General features: G+C 48.4%; 1 protein-coding gene across 1 annotated transcript; it reads left to right on the top strand.

Moving 5' to 3' along the window:
* The first annotated feature begins 17,670 nt into the window (after positions 1-17,670).
* On the top strand, positions 17,671-18,021 carry LOC136480096 (uncharacterized). Its single transcript, XM_066477749.1, has one exon. It carries the CDS (start codon positions 17,671-17,673, stop codon positions 18,019-18,021), a length of 351 nt encoding a protein of 116 aa, XP_066333846.1.
* Positions 18,022-22,701: the final 4,680 nt, after the last annotated feature.

Below are 22,701 nucleotides of genomic sequence, written 5' to 3'. Positions count from 1 at the left end.
TTGGGCCGGCCCGAGGAAACGGCGGCCCACGAACACGCGCTGGCGCGGCCCAGACAACGGCGCAGCCCACGCTGGGCTCCCGCCTCAGCCTCGGCGACTGACAGCCGGGACCCGCGTGACAACGAGACAGGCAGGGGAGGAGAAGGAGACGGTGGTGTAGCTCGTCGACGGTGGTTCCTCCGGCGAGGTCAGCGGTGCTACGGCGGTCAACTCACTCGTGCGCATCTATTGGTGCCCTCAATTGAAGCTATTGCCGTGGCTACAGGGGGTGGCAACGAGCACGGCGGAGCACGGCCGCGGCATGTCTGGCTCCGGCGAGGCTATGGCGCTACTGCCCTAACGGTTGACTCTACGAGCTTCGGTGGTGCTCCTATGACCTAGCGCGAGCCAGAGGAGGGGATGGGAGGGTCACGGTGGTGGTTGTCCGCATGGAGCAACAACGCCGGTGAGAACAGCCATGGCGGCGGTGGGACGAAGCTGCGATTTTGCCCTTACCACGGCGCAATCGGACCGACGGTGTGGTGGAGAAGGTAGAGGAGACCACGGCGAGGCTACTGACGGACTGGGCAACCTGTTTTCATGGTGGCAAGCGCGCACGATGGCGGTGATGCGCGGTCAGCAATGGCGGACGGCTTTGGCTCAGTGCTGTGGGAGGCGAGAAATGCGAACTGGAGCGGGTGAGTGCGTCGGGCAGGCGCGCGGGGTGCTCAAGACGCGGCTGGCCGTGCCAGGGCGTCCACGGCGCGTGGCCTGCGTACTCAGGCAAGCGGCGATGGGTGGCAACACGCGTCGGACATTTTCTAAACTCGGTCGGCCACGTTCACTGAACATTTTCTAAAAACGCGATTCAGAGCTCAACGACGGTGACTGACAGAGCGAGTTTGACGGTTAATTGCTCCTAAACCGTGATGATCTGGTTCCTGGTGTAGTTAACAAAATTAAAGATCCAAGTGAATACAACAACTTTGTTAATTGGATCTTGGACTAATTCGGGTTGGATTGGAAGATACAAGCCTCCAAACAGGGACACTCAAAACTGAAATTCGCCAAAAGACTTAGAAAAATTCTAAGTGTGAATCCAGCATGGAAATCTGACTTGTGGGCCATGTTTGACCATGTTCCACACATTTTCATGAGTTGGCCATAAAACAACTTTTGTTCCTTGATAAATTAGCTACAACTTTGGTAAAGAGTGCACAGCCATGCAAAGTCTCTAAGCTAGTCTTTTGAATCAGTCAAACAGTGACACACCAAGGGTCAATTCTAGTCAAACCTTCACTTGAGGGCATTTTGGTCATTTTGATCTACATGAACAATGTCCCAACAAGTAACCTAAGTGTAGTTATGGTGTAATGGATCATGATCAACCACTTTACAAAATTGTTATACCACTTCTAAAGATCACATGTGATAAAGCAATTAAAACAAGCAATTCATTCATATGTTTCAATTCCACGTTTCACATGTTTCATGACCTTGTGGTTATTTTATACTTGTCATATTACTACCATGTTGCCATGTTTCAAGGTATGAGAAACTCAGGTTGCATTCACATGTTACACCATTACTATTTACAACACTCAAGCATGAAACATACACAATTTGAAAAATGTTGCATATGCATGTTTCAGTAACAAAGGTATGATGAGATAGATGATGCACATGTTTATGAAATGAAATGCAATTAGTAGAAGCCAAACACCTAGGGTGTTACACTAGACTTGTGAGCTGAGCACCCGCTGTACAATAATGCTCCTATAGGACGCCATGGCCTCATCACCAAGGACTTCGCCGTCCTCCTCATCTGCATCTTGGTCTTCTTCATCCTCAATGTCAGAGGTGCTGATGTAACCATCTTCTGTAGCAATATATGCCCGCTGACTTGGGCAGTCCTTCTGCACATGGCCAATGCCATGGCAGCGGTGGCACTGAATACCCGAAGTGCGTCCCGTCGATGCAACGGATGAGGAACTCTTGGTAGGCACCTACAAAGAATTTTTACCTGAATCTAAAGGTCGTGCGGGAGGTGTCTTAGGTGTAGCGGAAACTCCAGAGGCTGTTGGTCGCTTGCTCGCTGGTGGAGGCGTCCGAAAAGTGGTTGGCTTGGTTAGCCCCAAAGATGGTGCCGAGCATGGCGTGTATGTGCTGGTGCTGACCTTGCTCTTGCCCTGCTGTTCACGCCCCTGCAATTCCTTTTCTGCAAGCATAGCAAACTGAAACAACTGGTTGAAAGTGTTAAATTCTTTATAATCAACAATGTCCTGAATGTCACGCCTCAAACCAGAATAAAAACGACAAATGGTATCTTCGTTTCCCTCTACAACACTACAGCGCATCAATCCCTTTTGGAGCTCACCATAGTAATCCTGTATAGATTTATCTCCTTGTTCTAAACGCATCAATTTCTTATGCAAGTCTCTATGATAAGAAGGAGGAACAAAACGATCACGCATAGCTACCTTAAGTTCTTCCCATGTACTAGGTAAAGCATCCTATGCAGCTAGCCCATTCCACCAAATAATGGCAAAATCCTTAAACTCACTAGTAGCTTGTCTAACTCTATGCTGCTCAGGTACAAGGTGGGCACTAAACTTTTATTCTACCGTCATCTCCCAATCAAGATATCCCTCAGCATCATAATGACCCGAAAAAGATGGTATTGTGAACTTAATCTTAGCATAAGGATCATCGGGCACACGGTGATTATTACCTTGATGGTGGTGGTGGTGGACACCACCCATACCTGTCGTGTTGCGGCGAAGACGTTGCCGTAATCTCTCTTGTCGGATAGCTGCTCGACCTATGTTTCTAGCGGCATCATGCACCATGTCTTGACCATCGGTGTTGCTACCGGAAACGTCGTTGTTGCCCGCCACAAAGGTTTCCAACTCAGTAACCTTGTCGGTTAGCGTGGAAATTCTCTTGTCCAATCTCTCCATGCTATTGCCAATGTTGAGTTCAATGAGTGCGTCAGTGACGGCCTTCCTGACAGCCTCATTCATCCTTTTTTGGGCATCCTCTACAACAGCTTGTAGTTGCTCTTGGCTGACACACTCGCTGAAACCCTTAGGATTGTTATCTGCAGTCTGTTCATCTCCTGCCATTGAAAACACAAAAACAGGAACAAACAGGTGAAAGTTATCCCTACCAAATGACTACGTGGTTGTAGTGGTGTCACTTTTTACAGCAAGTGGAAGCGTCTTACCAAGCTCTTACCAAGTTCTTACCAACGCAAGCAGTGGGCGGTACAACTGGCGGGCTGGTTCGTGATACCTGTGAGGTAGTGGTACCGAGATTGCAAGGCCCTTTGTCTGTACTAATCTAAAGAATTTGTGGAGCTTGGAAGGCAAACAAAGGGTAATATGTATATCTGGCACACAAGTCAGTAACAGAAAGTAATGCTGAATTATAGTCCAAAGTACTTGTTCTCATTGCTGGTCTAAAGTGTTGCAAGTACCAGGTTGTGACAAAAGTATGGTGGATAGCAAGGTGATAGGTATGAGAAAAACAAGTATGGTGGATGGAAACAGCAACACAAACAAGGAACCAGACAACACACGCAAACACAACTCACTTTGGGCTTCTCTATGTGCTCCTCTAGATATTGTTCCTCTTTTGCCCCTCTCTTTTTTTCTATTTTTTGGGTTGTCGTTGTTTTTTTTGGGAAATTTTGACTTTTTATTTTATTTTTTTGATATTTTTCCTTTACTTAGGAGCACAAAAGCAGTAACCACAAAAAATATGAGCTCAAACAAGTGTAAGACGTGGCCTGTGGAATTTTAAGAAAACTGGATGAAAATCGACAAAAACCTTGTGACCACGAAACGAGGATCTTGTGACCACTTTTTGGCCAATCTAAAATTTGGAACCCAACAAAGCCGGGGATGGACGGATCCGAAATTTTTTTCTGATCGATTTGCATATATGGAACGTCGAAAACGGAGTTCGTATGCGAAAACTGGACCAGTTTTAAGAATTGGCTCCGAATTAGAGGACAAAACGGGAACAATGTGTGCAAAATTGGTCACAACAGCCAAGATTTGATGGAAACGATGGGGGAAAACACACGAACTGGACTCTAACATGACCTAACCAGCAACAAGACCTCGACCAGGACACAAACTCAACACGACAGACTCTGAAACTGAAATATGCAAAGGCTATGGCGCGGAAGGTTCTAGGATAGGAAAAACGAGTATGGCACTGGACTATGGGACGAATACGAAACACTCAAACTAGGGAATAAAAGTGAACCTAACAGTATACCTTAGCTCTGATTACCACTTAATGGGGACGGGGATCTCGATCTTCCGTCAGGTGATGGTAACGATCGTTGTGGCGGAAAATGACACACCGATCCAGCTTCAGATCGAAAGATCGAACCCTGCAATCTTAGCACCACAGCTCCTCTGGTTATCAACCGAGTCACGGACCAGGTTGACCTCGCTAAGAAGGCTAATCCCTGCCTACGCAACAAAGAACACAAGCAAGAACAGGAAAGATCGCAACCAAATTGTAGATGTATGATTAATCTCATGCAAGACCCCTGGACGCGCCCCTAATGGGCCCAAACTCGATACATGGTCCAACGGACCAAAAGACGGTGTCGCAGCACCCTGGCAGATTCTGGACGCTGACTTGTTTCGACGATTCCCGTTGATTCCGAACAGCTTTTGACGTGAAACCACTTGGATTGGCTTCCTTATCAAATTAGCTTTTCCATCCATATGTGGATCATCAAAAACAGAGTCCGGATGCGTCCTGGGCGACCAGTTTAAGGCAGACTGGTCCTGGAGGCCGAGGTAGACTCGAATTCGTGTTGGACTGGGCCTCCGGCTTGTGTTGGACGTCCTTGCTGGTCATCATCACCTCCTCCACGTCCTCTTAGTCCCTCTTGACCCTCTCCAATGTTCCTAAGCAAGATAACATCATTAGGTAGTAGTCTATTCTCAAAAGTATGAAAAGGATTGCTTAAGAACGAGCTCACCTATAAATTGAGTTGACGCATTCGAGCCCGGGTTATTGGACCTTGCATGATGGTTGGAGGATCAGCTGGTACACCCAAAGCAGTGATGTCCTCATCACCGGGCATGGAGAGCCTTCTCCTCCTTCTGATGCATCTGACGCTCGGTCTCCAACTCGGCCCGACAGAGGTCAAGCTCTGTCTTTAGGGTACTCACCTCAGAAGACAACTTTTTCTCGGTTTCAGACGAGAAAAAGAAGTCGGTATGATCATTAGAAAAAGACTGAGAAAAAAGAGAGAGAAAAACAAGACATAAGGACAGAAGAAAAACGAACATCCAAAGAAAGAACTTCAGAAAAACTTACCTGGAGCTTTTCCCCAAAAGAAGTCACAAGGGTCGACAAGCTTCCCCAGGCGGCGGTTAGCTCTGACAATCGATGAGTGGCATCAAATTGCTGCACCACGTCATCAGCCAAAGGCGGACTACCAGAAGCAAGAAGAGGAGAGAGAGAAGCCGGACGATGCAAAGAAGGCACGACCAAGGCAATCTCCTAGGAAGCCATGGCCAACCCCTCAGATGAATCCGCTGCCATGGCCACGGTCACCTCGGGAGTCAGCAAACCAGCGGCTGCGTACTCTGTCCCCCTCACAGCCACCTCGATGACCGTGCGTTCTGAGTCCTGAGACTCAGTACATGAGGGCGCACCAGAGGGCTGACAAGAAGTCGACTAAGGGTTCAGGGAAGACGAAGGCCTAAAAGTTGACAAGGAAACTCGCCAATAAGAATAAGAAAAAAGGAGAACAGAAGCAAAGAAATAAAACCAAAATTCACTCACTTAGCTATCTTCTTCTTCATAAAACCAAAAGAAGACCTCGCAGGGGGAACCACAATAGCAAAAACATCACCACCACCCTACGATGGGAGTAGCGCGGCCGGTACTGGAGCCCCAGAAGAACTCGAGCCCGATGTCCGCTTACTACAAGGGAACAAAACCAAAGTCAAAACAAAAGGAGGGATTCAACAACAGGAAAACAAGAAAACAACTCACCGATGAGTAACAAGGGTGGCATCATCATCCTCCTCTTCTTCATTCTCAACCAAGGCCACCATAGCACCAGCTGAAAAAGGACAAAAGTACTCGGTCAAAGATAAAAACAAACAACAAAAGGACAGAGCGTATTAATATGCTCACCTAAGAGCATGCTAGCTACAACTGGAGTACCTAGATGAGTACTCGACTGACAGGACTTCTTGGCAGCAGATGGAGCAGAAGAAGAACTATCTGCTCGCCCCCTCTTTCTGAAAGTACGAGGAGCTCGAGGAACTGGATGAGGAACATACTCTTCATATACGTCAAAAAATGTGGAAGAAACACCAGGAAGCATCATGGTAGTTTGAAACTTACTGGTCAAGGATGCCCCAGCAAGACTACCCCCAGCCTCCACATTTGCAGGGCAATCATCAAGGGGAATTAGATCGACGAAATTACGCCCCAATTCCTATAAAAGAGTAAAACAACAAGACAAGGAAGATTAAGCAAAAAGTGGATACAACAAAAGACATTCAGAAGTACCCACATAAGAAAAGAACAACTCATAGCAGGGGGCGGGTTGTTAGCACTGTACTCAAGGACAGCAAGCAGGACGACGCTTACTCCTTTCAGCATCTTCTGAAGACGCTCGAGCACCTCCTCATCAGTCAACTCAAGGGCAGGGACCATACAAGAAGGGTCCTCCGCCCCAGAGTACTCGAAACCATAGTTTTCTCGCTCCTTCAGAGGTTGAACTCGGTGGCGAAGAAAACTAGAAATAATCCCGAAGCCGGTCAAGCCTTGCTGTTTCATAGTACAAATCCTCTCAAGAAACGGCTTGATCGCCTAGACCTCAGCCGTCGTCACAGGGTTCTTTTCCCATCGGTCATTAACCAAGGGACCAGATCCAGAATGAAAGGAAAGAGGAGGAATCAAGTTGGCAGCATAAAACCAGTCAGCACGCCAATCCCTCATAGAATCAACCAGGTCATAGTTAAAGAATTTGCTCTTAAGACCCTAGCAAAACTGAATCCCGCAGCCACCAAGAACATTGGTGTCATCGCGGCGGGGTTGTGGCTTCAGGCGAAAGAAGTAACGAAAGAGAGAAAGAGAAGGAGGAATTCCAAGGAAAGTTTCACAAAGATGAACAAAAACAGAAAGATGAAGGACAGCATTGGGAGCAAGATGGTTCAGGCTAATCCCAAAATAGTTGAGAAATCGGTGAAGAAAAGCAGAAGCAGGAAGGCAGAGACCGGCACGGATAAAGGAGATGAAAAGAATAATCTCACCAGGACCTAGAGCAGGGACCCGATGCTCGCCTGGAGCTCTCCAATCAGCAATATCCTTGCTCTGAATCAGACCATTGCTAACGAGCTCGCGAAGCTGATCTTCAGTTATTGTTGGAGCCGGCCAGATCTTTTGAGCAGCCCTCATGGCCATGAATTCTTGATTTTCAATAACGGAGAGCGATGCTTCCTCATCGACAAAGGTCGCCTAGGACTTACTCGCCGACTTCTTCCTACCCATATACTCATTAAGAATCGAGAAGGCTCAGACGGCAGCGCTCAGATGACGGTAACAATGGCGGCGGCGGAAGTCTGAAGACTAGGGTTTCAAAGAAAAATTAGGGCAGTAAGGAAGAAGAAGAGGAAAGGCCTTTAAATAGATTTTACACCAGTAAAAACGTGGCCCACTAGGCCCATTTTTACATGGCATGAGGACGCAATGGTCCATTTACCGACGCAGCTAAAATGACGGACGGCTCAAATCCACACAATGGTACAGTTCAACGGGTAGATTTCAGACTTATCCGTCCAGCACCACGGCGGAGTTATCATATTACTACAAAAAGAACTCATCAACAATAAAGCAAAGAAGGGTTACCTCACAAGGAGCGCAACAACCCAGTCCTTACAGAAAGAACTCGGAAATCTCATCAACAACCGGGACATCAGGAGAATAAAGAATGACAACTTAGAAGACAAGATTCTTTTCGTTATAAATGGTTTCAAAAAATAGAAGATTACACATCTTACAAGACCCAACGAACTCGGTACTACGACAAGCAAAGTAGCAAAGAGGAACCCGGACACGGCTAGGCTCTGGAACGATTACGTGTTCCAAATTGCTACTCGGTAGAACAAACCGCACTCGGCTACACTGTTTTCTTCAAAGGACAGACGCAGTGCATCCAAGGTGAAAATCAGCAGCACGGCGGGACAACATGGAGCAGAGAAGGCCGGCTGGCATCTGTCTACCCAAGTCCGATGTGATGCTGGATATGGTGTTGATCTGCACCGGACAGTATGTTCGGGCTTCAGCGTATGCAGAACTCGACGGTTAACGCAAGAGACAGTCGATTTATCCTGGTTCAGACCCTCGATCGTTGATCGAGTAATAGCCCTACGTCCAGTCGGCGTTAGCCTTTGCGTTGGATTGATTGTAAAGTGTTGTGTTGCATTATGTTCTATCATCGGCGTTGGTTTCCGTACTGTCAGAGTTGTTGATAACTTTAGTAGAGGCTTCAAGGTCACAGATCGAGTCTCCTTCTTGGTAGGGTAGAGTTGTTGTCATTGTTGTGTCAACTAGCCGGGTACTGCTATCCTCAGGAACAGAACCTGGCCAGTGGATGATGCAGTCTTGAGATGTTACGGTTAGTACGAGACCTTCCTGAGCTCCTGTCAGTGGTATTCCAAGCACTGGATTAAGAGATCTTTTGAGCTGTGCCCGATAAGACCTTGCCATGTTGCCCAGACCGAATGGAAGAGGACCAGTCTTCTTTAAAGTACTCTAAGTGTACTCCGAGTTGTATTCTTGATAGGTTGATGTCGTGTTCTGGAGCCTTTTTGGAAAAGAACTTGGTTTTCTGAAAGAACTCAGATAAGACTCTGTCTCGGAAGCGGAACCTGAGTTTGAATCGGATGCGTGAAGCCACGAAATCTGAGTTGGATCGGACATCACGAGCTGCGCGAATCTTCCAGCAAGTTGATCTATCGTAGTCACCGAAATAGAATGGTCTTCATGGTGATCCGAATTTTCGAGGAGACGGCTTTGGAGCTTGCCATTGTCACCTGCCTCGTAGATCCATGAACCGAAGATGAAGGTTGATCCTGTCGAGAAGATCATGTTGTCAAGGTCCATCGAGCTCTCGGATGCAAAGTCATCGAAAGCCCCTACCTAGCGCACCAGCTGTCGATGTTTCACCACCGATAGCCTGCCATGGGGGTACCCGAGGCAGTTTGTTCGGGCTTCGGCGTAAGTAGAACTCGACGGTAAACGCAAGAGACAGTCGATTTATCCTGGTTTGGGCCCTCGACCGTGATCGAGTAATAACCCTACGTCCAGTCGGCGTTAGCCTTTGTGTTGGATTGATTGTAAAGTGTTGTGTTGTCTTATCTCTGTCTAGGAACTCTGCCCTCCTTTATATAGTCAGGAGGCCGGAGTCCTAGTCGGTTTACAATGTAGAGTCCTAGTAGGATTACAGGGTAGTATTACTACTAGGATTACATGGGAGGAATCCTAATCAAACTAGATCTCCTCTCTTCCTTGCGGTGTATCCCGTGGGTCCCGCATCGACACAACCTTGTTGGCAACCACGTTGTCATTTCTCACCTTTTTGGTTATTAGTGATTTCTCTTGCCTTTGTTTACCTTGTTGGATTGGTGTACATAATGGATTTGATGGTTGGATTAACCTTTTTCTTCATTCCACCCATCTTGTTTCCGTCTTATAGCTTTCTTACATTGAAAGGACTTCTGGCCTTATTGGTGAAACTTGAAGCATGTCACAGTTGTTCCTAACTCAAGCTTCTTCACCATGTGTTCATGGTTGTTCCTCCCTCAAGCTTCTTCACCTCCTTCTTGAGCACCTCCACCTCTTACTTGAGCTCATCATTTTCTGAAACAATGATGACATCACATGATTATGCAATGTCTTTCTGAACTTCATAGTAAGTGGTTAGATCATAAGAAGTTTAAGGCTTCTACCACAGAAATAGGAATTGAACTAGAGGTAGGTTGTTCCATGCACAGAATAATGAGGTTTATTTGCATTGAGGCTCGCAAATTTCGATTTGAGCTCACAATGCTCCCTGTCTAGCAAATTAAATATGTTGAGCAATGGCTCATAATAATTAATAAGTGACAAAGGTAGCATTCAGTTCGTCAATAACTTTGAGGGCCTTAATTTCATTAGATTGTTTCTTCAATTGCCTCTTTTGTTCATAGAGCAAGTCAACTGGGTCCTCTCTTCATCGCCAAAGGAGTCATTACTTGCATTATTCTTCTTACACATGGAGTAAGGCATGTTGGCGATGACTCATTGAAGTGGCTTGGCTTGGAGGATCTGGTGGAGTATGATGCGGATAATGTCGGTCACGAATATTTCTTTGGATATTGAGTAAAAAATAGCACCCATATATACAAATACACAATGTAATTGTTCCACCTCTCCATGCTTAAATAAAATAAAAAAAGAGTTTTTTTAGGAAAAAAAAAGAAAACCAAACGTGAACAACTCAGCTTCAATTGCGTCACTGTTCTTGAGCCCAGAGTCACTGGTGTGGTGATTTTTGTGGCTAGTGAAGGCAGCGGCTGCAACTTTCTTGGGCGCAATTCAGCTCGTTGTAGTCCAGCAGTCGGCCGAGCTCGGATTTGCATGGCACAGGCCCCCGAAGTAGCAGCAAGTAGCACTGGCGCAGCAACATGCCTATTGTCCCACCTCGTGAAGGTAAGGAGCTGAGCAACACAAGATAAGCTATAAATCAGATGACCGGGGAGCCACAGGTCATATAGTAGAAACTAGAACTAGAAAGCCTACATAGGGTGGAATCACTGTCCTCTGTAAATTAATTAATTCTTATTATTAACTAAATTAAAATAAGTACATATATATAAATTATGTAATATATATAGCCCAATACATATTTTGAATACAAGTTGGATAATAATATTTGATTATATTCTTGGATATCCAATATCTAACAGACAATGGATATTCTTGGATAAATATTAATATCTGATAGGAATATCCATATTTGTAACTGATATTTGAAAATTTTCTTAGATATTAGAAAATTTTAACCAAATAGCTAAACGTGTGCTTTTGATCAGACAATTTTCACTTGAGGAGCTTGAGGCTTCTTCTCGATCTTCATCATCACTCTCTTCAATTCTTCTTTGCTGGAGTTTGGTTCTTTCTTGGCTTGGTTTTGCTCTTGTGCTTACTTTGGTGGCCAAGCTCTTGATGTTTCGTGAAGAAATTAAAGTTCTTGATGCCTGTTGGTGGTCCTTATCGACAAAATCCAACCACCAACTACGATCCAAAAAAAGGAAACTACATGTTTTCATAGACATATACCTTTACTATTAACATAGTTCCACTTGTATTGGAGAGTTACTATTTTGCAGGCCATCTAATTGGATACAAGGGAATTATAGTTGAAATACGCCTTTGGACAAAGCGTAAAGCAGATTCGGTTCAAGGAAAAAGATGAAAGGCTCACTTCACCAAAGAACATGGGAAACCACTGACGGAGGATTAGCCTAGGACCAGCCACCAGCCCACCTACCAAAGGCGGTGGCAAGGCAGGCTGGCTAGGGTGCGGCCGCACTGCCCCTAGCGTAGCCCAGACCCATTCTTCTCTGGCGGTTCATTAATGACGCTAGGAGGTCGGTTTGCAAGGTTACCATGTATACCAACACCCCAAACCGACATGTTTAGTGTATAAAAGGATGGGTAGAGCTCCACCAAAAAATAAACACCTCAAGGCAAAGCTCCAAAGGGCTTAGGTCCTAGCTAGCTTGAGTTGAGTAGTTGGAGAGATGTGAGGGAGAGTACGGGGAAGTGCCGGACTTGTCGGTGTCTCCCCGAGCTTGTACCTCGATGAACACGTGTACCTCAATGGGTTCTCCGCTAAGTGAGTGTTCGTGTTTTCTATGATATAAAGACTTTTAATTAGTAAGCTTTGCCCTTACTTGTTTACGAGTTCGTCATCCGTCCCCGTGGCAGATACTCTAGTAGAGGGCTTCTAATAAAGACAGAACACCCTGTACGACACTAGAGTAGTAGTCGATAGCGTAGACGTGGTGTCTAGGCTAGAGGCTACCTTCGTTTGCCTCATGACTACCGGAGGTTCTTTCACACACAAACCTATGACGGAACAAGTAAAATTCCACACACAGAAACCTATGCCTAGACATGACTGTCGGAGGTCATTTCACACACAAACCTATGACGGAACAAGTAAAATTCCTTGAAAACTTCATAGACAAACACACTTCTTTCATCATAAGAACCAAAACCCTCTAGGCCAAAGTCATGTCGAGTGTTGAGGAGCCTTCATTAGTCTAATCCAAACCCATACAATCCTTAGATTCGACTAATGAGCCCTCACCCAAATCATGAACACCGAAGGAAAGAGTACTTTATCCTTCGGAGTTCCCTATCAAATTCGAGGATTATTGCAATACCTCGAAGATATCACGACACGAAAATCTCACAAAGGAAGTTTCCCCTAGAGTGGAACTGTCAAAGGAATGGTTAATGGAAGTGAAACATTTTTCTGAAGCAATTTAGATTCTTTCACCTTGCACGACCATATCTTGCTTATTAAGGGGAATAAGCATAGAAGCCCTACACAACCCCATAGTCAGAACTAGTATCATGTCAGAATTCCTAGCGAAAAACCTTTTTGGGTAACATGCCGCTAGTCCCGACCAATAAACTCTTCAGAAGTCTTTTGGAGCTATTTTTCAAGTGTTGTGGGATCGCTAGGGCCGTGCCAATCATCATAGGAAAAATTGAGGTTTTCATAGATTTCCACATCTTTGCCATCCTTGAGTTTGATCTTCTCATAGGCTGCCCGTTGGACAAACATTTTCAAGAAAAAATTCCCATAGGAGCCTTAGTGAAAAGTTTGGGAAAACTGCCTCCGCCACTCACTTAGAAATCCCAACGGTGGAGCTTCTTCCCAATCATGACCCGTTCGAGGAGGTGAAGTTCATATCCCCGTTCGTTTCACATAGGTTTCCATGTGAAACCGAACATCCTTCATCACCCTCGCTCGAACTTGAGCCATGTCCCTTCGGCCACCAGAACATTGTTCTCAAAAGTGGTCGAGATTCAACGTTGCCCTTACACGATATATCTTGTAAGAAAGGAAATAGTGCCATGGATATCCCTGTAGCATCAACTCTGGAATCCAAGAGGAAGGATTCCACTTACGAGAATGAAAGCTTCGCTTTCGAAACCCCTTTTGATTCGTGCTAACTTTTGTAGTCTCTAGAGTTCGTGTTGCTTAGGGCCACGTGCTTCTACGAGGATTGCAACCATCTCTTGATCCTCGTCTCCAAACTTTTTAAGAGGATGGTTGTCGATGCTTTTGTTTACCACAAATACTGCAAATCTCGTAGTTGCATTGTGGCACCAACCTTGCAGCTTAAATGATAACGTTAAATGCTTGGTGGTAAAGTTGGGAACTACACCACCATTGATAGCTACATGATGAATTTCCTAAGGTCAAGCTTATGACCATAAATAAAGCACTACTGGGAGGTACCTTGGATTATCATAAAAAATAATAATACTAAAAGAAAAAAAGAGAAGAGCCTTCCTTTACAGTAAAAGCAAGAACATGTTGGCAAGATAGTGTGCACTGTAGGTGGTCCTTATCGACCAAATTTGACCGCCAAATAAGACACAAAAAAGAGGAGAACTAGCATATCTCACGCACATATGTTACTTATATTGACCTAGTTCCACATGTATTAGAGAATCATTGTTTTGTAGGACACATACAAGAAATGCATGGGAATAGAATCAAAATGTGCAATTAGGAAAGCGCAAAATAAGCAAATAAAGAGAGAAGCCCACCTACCCATCCTGGGCCAACCACCATCATGGATGCGCTCTTGGCCCAACAAGGAACCGCCATGCAGAAGGCGGTTGCATGAAAGCGCCATTAGGGTGCGGCCGCACCGCTTGATGAGATCGTAACATATGGTTATGTTAAGCCTTGGGTCCAAGGGTTCCTAACCAAAGAAGACCCCTCGACTGACCCCTTCAGGATCGCCCGAGGGATCAAGGGCTATGCCCATCGGGCATGCTCGTGCGCAACCTCTGGCAAAGAGACCCAGCCAAGCCTGACTTGGCAACGACCACTGCTTGGGGCTCAGGGGCTCACCCGAGCCCTAGGCACCTGATCTACGACACGTCTAGGCCCGGCCCTTGGCTCCTGCCCAGCTAACGATGCTAGCCAAGGCCTGGGCATAAGAAGACAAGCCCCAGGCTATCGATGCTTAGGGCTCCCTGGCGCCGCTCCCTAGGCATGGCCCTGCCAACTACTCCCCTGATAGGGTCACGTCTGGGGTGTGACACAAGAAGACAACGCTTTCCCTCGGCCTCCTAGGGGCTAAAGGGCTTTGGGCCCGCACGTCAGCCCCTAGAGCCAACCTCCTTCACCACCAAGAAGACTCCAGAAGGTTGACCAAGAGGAGGCCGATCCAAGCAGACATAACATGACAAGCAGAGTGTCAGAGCAGAGCAGCCAGACGACGTCCAAGGCTTATTTGGCACCAAGACATCACCACAGTCCACGGTGCACCATTGCAAGACCCTCCTAGACTTCGGCGCATGTAGACCATAGACTAGTTCTCCCAAACCACCATGTACCCAACCTATCTTGTTATATAAGGGATAAGGTCGGACCTAGGAGGGGGGTGGATCCTAGATCGATCTCCAGACACTCCATTCTATTCCAACCGCCTCCACTCCACATAGCGAGTAGGGCAACCCAAAGAGGGGCACTGAGAGCTCCTCCTCCACATCCTATCGTCTTCCTCTTCTCCAATGAGGGGGAAGGCTCCACTAACAGCGAAGCAACCTTAGGATTAGCACCGAGCTAACCCCTACCAAATCTCTCTCTACACTCTGTTGTAACCCCCCAATTTTGGGTGCTCTTTAGTATAAGGATCATCAGCTACTGGACATAGGGACTGAATTGGCCTAAACCAAGATAAAACCGTTGTGTCTTCTCTACGTGATTCTTGTGTTCCTGAGTCCACCCAAGCCACTGGAGATCTGTACTCTGACATCGACTCGAACAATAATGCTTGCCATAGTTTCAACCCCACAACAGCTAGCGCGCTAGGTAGGGGGCAGCGTCAAGTGTGATTTTGGCACTATGGTGGCTAGAGCCACCCGCCTCGTCGCCGGAGCAAGCGGCACCGCCCTAGATGGCGGTGTTCGCTTTACCGGCAATTTCTTCGTCATGGTCGGCGCCTTCGCTCTGGGCTAGGTCCTCAACTTTGGGAGCCTGTCCTATGTTGTCGATTGCTATGGCGAGTTCCGTCCACTCCATGAGTCTGGGCCGGCGGGCAACAGGCCTCGGTGTTGCCCCCTCTGCTAGAACTTCTAGGAGTAGATCTCAAGGTTCTAACCCGCCAGATCCGGCGTGGTCTGGGCCCGAACCTCACCATGTCGGACCATCGTCGGATGTTCTACATGCTGGCCAGTGTTCACCACCAGATCACCACTAGTGAGGTGCTCCCACCACCTGACCACTTCTGGTACTACCTCTTGGACCTACCTTTCGGGATATAGAACAAGGTCGCATCCTTCCAACTGGAGCTAGAGAACCTCATCAACCACGAGGTGCCATGGAGTGTCGTCCTCTCCAGCACAGTAGGGATTGATGTCCCCTCGCTCCATGCCTTCCTCGAGATCCTCTCAAGGAATGGCCTGGAGTATGACTCCGACAACATCGACTATAATGCCCCACCATGCCTGTGCTACCACATTGACAGTGAGCATCTTTCTGAGGAGACACTCGGGCTCACACCGCTGGAAACCCTGCAGCCGCACGACCTACCTTCAGGAGAAGGCGGACCACTTACAAGCTCGATAGGTGGACTTAGAGGCTGCCGAGGCAGAGCTTGAGTGCAAAAGGCAAGACTTTGCATGTCAACAAGCTGCACACCCTCTCGGCAACGACGATGATGCTCGCATAGGGTTCCCAGTGGCCTCTGCTTCCCCCATGCGGCGAACAACATGGCGGCCACCACCTACCGCCTATAAGACATCTCCAACTCATCGAACCCAAAGACCAACAAGCGGCTGAACAAGACAAAGTAGCTCCTCTACATCACCCTCGAGCAACAAGTCGAGAGTTCAGCCTCCCGACGCCGTACCGCGCTCTCCCGGCCATCCCAGATGACGGCCACCGCCAATGGGGACCGCTCCAATGCTCACACCCCACCGATGGGAGGGAGCAATGGCGACACCTCCAGCAATAGCTCTGACCAGCCGTGGACCTGAGGTGCCAAGCCTCGGCATGAGCAAAGGCATGACCTTTCTCCTAGGCGGACCCCTTCACGCCACTAGATCGGCGACGACCGCGACATCCGTTACACCATCAAGGCCAGATGCCATGCTCTGGTGTAGTCCCATACCCCTAAGTGGTGAGGTGGATGCGGTGCCCCGGATTACTTCAGCCCCTAGCGTTTGGGGCAGCGATCTAGGTGGCTCCCTACCCTAGGCGATTCCAGCCACCGACGCACATCTCCATGTATGACGGTGAGACCAACCCAGACCATTGGTTGGAGGACTACCACCTATCCATGAAGGCTGGGGGTCAGACAATGACTTCGCCATCTAGCACCTTCCCCTCCTCCTGTCAAGCTTGACCAAAGATTGGCTCGAGCAGCTCGAGCCTAGCAACATCCGCTGCTAGGGCAAAGTCTGTTCTGTCTTCATTGGCCACTTCTAGGGTACCTACACCTACCCAAGGAACTCCTAGGACCATTGCAACTACAGGTAGAGGGCCGAGTAGACCCTCTAAGAGTACATTCATCACTTCTCCAAGAAAGCGCAACGAGCTCCCCAACATCATCGATGCCGATGTGATCAGCACCTTGATCTATGGCACGTCTAGCGAAGCGCTCATCCATGTGCTTGGCTGTGAGACCCTATGCATGACATTGGAGCTCCTAGACACCACCACCCAGGATGCCAACAGTGAGGATGTGGTCTAGGCCAACTTCAGCGGGAAAGCCAAGGCAGTTCACCACCTCAGTGGTGGCAATGGCGGCGACGATCCCACCTTGTCCCAATGATGTCGCGATAAGTGGAACAAGGACCAGATGTGGCACGAGGAGAAGATGGTGGCCGTAGCTGACCGCGCTGCTAGACCTCAGCCTCACGGGCATGGTGCATGCCCAGAGCACTTCGAGAAGGCGCTCAAGGCTCCCTACCCCTTGCTCATGGGGCAAGCGAAGCATCTCCTCAAGGACTATGATACCATGAAGGGCTACATCCATAGCACCCTTGACCAATAGGGCAAGTCCTAGAAGCATGCCTCGAAGGCTGGTGACCTGATGGATGGCGTGCAAGAAAAAGACAATGAGTTCCCCAAGGCCGAGCACCTTGGATGAGGGACGTGATTAGGGTGATCCTCATGATCTTTGGGGGCTCCTAGGCATATGAGTCCTACCGGTAGCGCTGCATCACCGAGTAGGAGGTGAATGCCATTCACACCCTCGCCCCCTAACGTAGCTTCGATGGTCCTAGACGGCCACCACCTTTGATCAAGAGGATCACCCTGATCGCGTCCCTCATCTAGGGCGCTACCCGCTTGTGTTCAACCCAATCGTGGGCATCGCATGCCTCACCAAGGTGCTGATGGACAGGGGCAGCGGCCTCAACATACTCTATGCTAGCACCCTTGACAAGATGGGCATCCCTTGGAATAGCATGTGCCCCAGCAAGGCGCCATTCTATGGGATCATGTCAGGAAAGGAAGCCATGCCCCTCGGGTGCATTTGTCTCAATGTCACCTTCGGCCAGCCGGACAACTTCCGCAAGGAGCCACTCACCTTCGAGGTGGTCGACTTACCCAGCGTCTACCACACCCTCCTCGATCGACCGTGTTTTGCCAAGTTCATGGTTGTCCCCAACTACACCTACCTCAAGCTCAAGATGCCTAGCCCAAAGGGGGTCATCATCGTTGAGGGCAACTTTGAGCAAGCCTAGTACTATGAGCAAGACTGCATCACCCAGGTGGCCGCACTCATCACCCCATGCTCTCCCAACGGACCACGCCATGAAATAGAAAGGGCACCGGCGGAGGAAGGAACCAAGGTAGTGGCGGTGCTCGACCAACCGAGCATTGGCAAGGCGGCCAACACTCCTGGCGGCAGCGGTGGTCGGTTGTCCCCTCCATCTAGGTGCTTAGCCCCCTTGAAGGGTTTGACCCGATCATGGTGAGTTTTGACATTTACCCATGAGGGAAGGCCATCATCAAGCCATCCACCCAGAAGCATCGTCTCCCAAGCCATAGCCCGCCTGCTGACCGCCTTCATCGGCCTACCTCTCCAACAACAAAAACCACAATAACTCCCATATTCCTAACCCTCTTGCTTTGCTTATTTCTATAGTTGTATCCCTTAACCCAAGCCACCCTAGCAGTAGCTCGACTACGCCAAGGATCGACCGAGCTAACCACCTGTTGATCTTTCAGAAGAAGGACCTCCATAGGAGGCCCTTGAGTGAGACGAGGATGGGATAGACAAGGGAGGAGAACCAGGCGAGGGCTTGACAAGGTGCCAATGGAATGGCCTCGACTGCCGTGTTACGAGCTATGTCATCTTTTCCTTCTCTTGTGTCCATTCCGTTTTCTTTGCATGTAGCTGCCTATCTCTAGATCCTTCAGCAGATCGTGCCACCCTACCGCACGATGGTCTAGGGGGCCCTAGAAGGGGCATCGCCAAGGGTTCTAAGGCCGGCCCACTAGACTTCAATGCCACCCAAAGCAACTAAAAGTGTAAGGGATGTTCGGGAGATGATCCCACATGGCTGTAGCTGGGGCGCCTAGACGCATTCTAACTGTCTGAATGAAAGATGTCTGAGTACTGACTTAGAGCTACTCATGGTGACCCAATGAGGGAGGCAACGAGCCCCCGAGCACTAACAGACGGCTCAGTAACTAGATGTGTGGCTCGGTCAGGAAGCCAAGAATCTCCCCTCTAGGGGACATGACCGGGTACAGAACGACTGTAAACCCGAGGTTCTCACGGACTTACCCATTAGCAGCATGGGCGTGGCAATGTTGGCTAGCGAGGCCATCATCATAACAGCCCATCCCAACAAGGGACTAAGTCTCTGAGCTTGACTCAAGAGTAAATGGGATTACAAACGAAAGTAATTTTATTCCATTAATTGGGAATGGCCCGATTACAATATACGGTGGTAAAGACCGCAGGGCGCGCCCGACCTCTGGGTCGAACCCTGCAACACACAAGGCTCAGGCTGGTGGGCAAGCCTCAGGGCTCCTTCCTGAGGTTCAAAGCCAGGCGACATCGATCATTGCTCCATTAGTAGGGTCATGCCCTCCTCCACCCTTGCTAGGTCGGAGGGGCACTGAACGACGCATGGTGACTCCCTCCCCCATCAGAGGGCGTAAGAACCACAACGACATCACTGGAGTTCTTACACCCTCTAAGGGAGGGGAATGCAACAGATGCCTCTAGCATCATGCCATCACCCCTCCTTCGCTGGAGTCCTTCCACCCTCGAAGAGGTAGCCACCTGGCGGACAAGACCAAGCTCACCTAGAGGGAAACATCGCACACCATTGCCACTGCCATCATCACCGAGAAGACAGATCTAAAGAAGAAGAGAGGGAGCCAAAGGAAGGGATTGAGGGTGCCATGTCCCCTAGGGGGATCCCCTTTATAGCCTAGATGATGTGCCATGAGTGGCCCTAGGCCCTTTGATCGACCATCAGCGGCTAGAAGGGGCCTCGAGGAATCGGCTAGGTGCCCCTTCAATCCCCACAACGCGCCTCCAAGTGGTTGCATAATGGTGGCTGTAGTAAAGGCGGAGTCAGGGAACTGCTAACAATGAGTCAAGTCCCCGCTCCACTTTCCACCATAAGAGCCACCCACTCCGCACATGCCTTCCCATGGGACTTGGGGGATCTGGCTACCCCCGGGGCCATCAGCTGCCATCGATGGTCTGGATCCACCCACACCAACTGTAGCGGCTCCTCCTCCACTAGATATGCTCTATGTGGCTCTGACATCCCATCTCCTAGATGAGATGAGATGGCACGGGGGTGCACGCCATAACTCATCCACCAGGCATGATGGCCCAAACGCCATCAACCGCCTGTGCAAGGCGTCAGCGGACGGGATATGCCCAGAAGCCACCCCTTCTGCTGGCAAGGAGGCCCCACAACGGTCTCGGGGGCTGCGCTGGCCCCCCAGATAGAGCAGCCCGACCCCCTAATCGATGGGCGCTCGGGTGGCACATCCCCAAAAAACCAACCAACTCCCCATAGTTGGGTCAGGAGCTTCTAAGGAGTAGGCCCAACGAGGGCCACCGTCAAAGGCTCGGCGCGCTCCCTGCTCCCGATCTATGGCCATGGGAGGTTGTCCCTAGAAGGCCGGCTTTAGAGGATCGAGGCTTGCTACCGCAACTCTCAAAAGGGCATGACGCTTAAGATCATCAGTGTTGGTATTTTTTAATGCAAACAGATAAATCCACAAGCATATGGATACCGCTGTAGCTTTCACATGGGAGTATTCCAATGTATCGATTTCCATGGGGAATGTGAAGCGTACTAATTAAGGGTCAAGGTGGTCCAGGGATAAAGATAGATAAGTGTTTTTGTGGGTTGAGAGGAATTTTCTAAGGTTTCTCTAGTTGATCTAAGAATCAAGGTTACTTCAAGGTTTACTTACTTCAGGACATCAGAACACTAGCCTCAGACTGAGATGAGAAAGGAGCTAGGAAGTTCTGACTACTGTCCTACAAGTACCAACCCGAATGTGGTGAACTATGTCGGCCGTCTAGGCTGTCACCACCTAGGGCTACCACAACTATCCGTAGGGCTAGGTGCAATTCCAGGTAATTGCAAGACTAAGTACCTCGCCTATTCTATTGATTACTACTCTAGTTTTGCAAAGACTAGAGCACTTGATGCAAGTGAGAATCCAATAAATAACTTAATGTAAATACTGAAGTTAAGTAAATAAAGAACTTAGAATTAATAATTGAAGAACCTGGACATCTCTCAAGGATGAGTCAAATCTGTAAAAGCACAAAATCGAGGAAGATCCGACAGATCCGGCTCCCCCCTAGCTCTCTCATTTTCTCTCTCCCTATTTTCTATATTACAACTAGATGAGACTCATCTACAAGGAGACTACTACAAGGTGTATGAAATTATGAAGCTCTAGAGCATATGGTATGTAGATGTGTGCCTCCTAGAGGGGGACTGGGCGTCCTTATATAAGGGGAGATGGAGTAGCGGCCAAGGAAGCACCACATCATCAATCCGTGTCTCGTTTTATGACCACCATTGGATCAAACCGACCTTAATTGGGCAGTGGAGATCATAGCTTAGGCGCCAAGGAAGTCACCAACCGACCTGTGAAGAAAACCAAAGAACAACCGGCCACTAGGTGCCTGAACTGGAGCCAAACCAGTCCAACCGTCGTTTTTCTGCATTTCTGGGAAGAAAATGGCCTTCTCAGCCAGCTGGACCGGGTGGTCCAGTCGCTCTAGGCTGGCGAACCGTGCGGCCGCTTTGCGCCCTCCATTCACGCGCTGCCACCTGTCTGGGCGGAGGAAAAATCCATGACCCGCGCTCCTGCACACGCTGAGCGCGCACGTCTACGTGTGGTGATGTCGGCGCCACATGGCCGCCTACCATTGGCAGACAGCGTCGCCTGCGCGCCCCCCTAGCTGGCAATGCCAGCAACATGGGGCCCGCCTGTAGCTCCTATCTCCTTGCTGCGCCAAGAAGGCCTGCCATGTGAGGGCCACCTACCGGCTGCTCTACTGAGCGCCTAGGCGTCGACACGCTGAGCTTGGGCCCTGCCTGGCGCCATGTGCCTAGTGCTGGTTGGCTCTGCATGGCACTATTGGAGGTGCTGACGTCAGCGATAACGTCAACACTCCTTTTTAATTTGTGAATTTCATATCTTTTTATTTTGGGCTCCAAATATAGCAAATAATATATCCGTTTCGATCGTCTCGATGAGCACTTTGCATGGGTGCACTCGAATTCATCATTTGAGATAGTTTTATTTGGTAAAAAATTAAATATCCTGTAAAATATATGAGAGGACCAAAACTCGTGGAACTTGTTAGAATCAAACCCTATAACTATAGTTTGTGATTCCTTTCATGTCAATTTATGCAATAGTTGATGGTTATATTTGGATTTTAATGACCATAAACAAGTTCCCCACACTTGTCCTTTGCTCATCACGAGTAAAGGTTAAGATAAACATAAACGTATCTATTCAAGATATAGGAGTAGCATACGGATTATTCCTAAACATTCCTTGTACCTGTAGGATATGTGGAGTGACTAACATATCTCCTTGAGTGGTTGAAAAGTGGAACAGCTAGCGAAGTCATCTTCCCAAATTCTCATCTCAGTAACATGGAGTTTTTTTAAAAAAAATTTCACAAGAAAAGCATAGTTCACTTAATACTCCTCAAATGGTACTCTCAAATCGCTCAATAGTGTATGATTCCTCACCGAGGCATAAATTAGCATTGCCTTCTTTTCCTTCCTACTTCTAAAAAACTTATGTGGAGTTCAGGTAGGGATAAAATATGTAGCATACTTAACTTGCATTATTATAAAGTCAAATCCTGGATCCAAGGAGGGAAATGTCATACTCTTAGATTAAGATGT

Source organism: Miscanthus floridulus, chromosome 9, assembly GCF_019320115.1.
Source record: "Miscanthus floridulus cultivar M001 chromosome 9, ASM1932011v1, whole genome shotgun sequence".
NCBI classification, from domain to species: Eukaryota; Viridiplantae; Streptophyta; class Magnoliopsida; order Poales; family Poaceae; genus Miscanthus; species Miscanthus floridulus.
The sequence above is the reverse complement of the archived record's forward strand: the minus strand, read 5'-3'. Positions and strand labels throughout refer to the sequence as shown.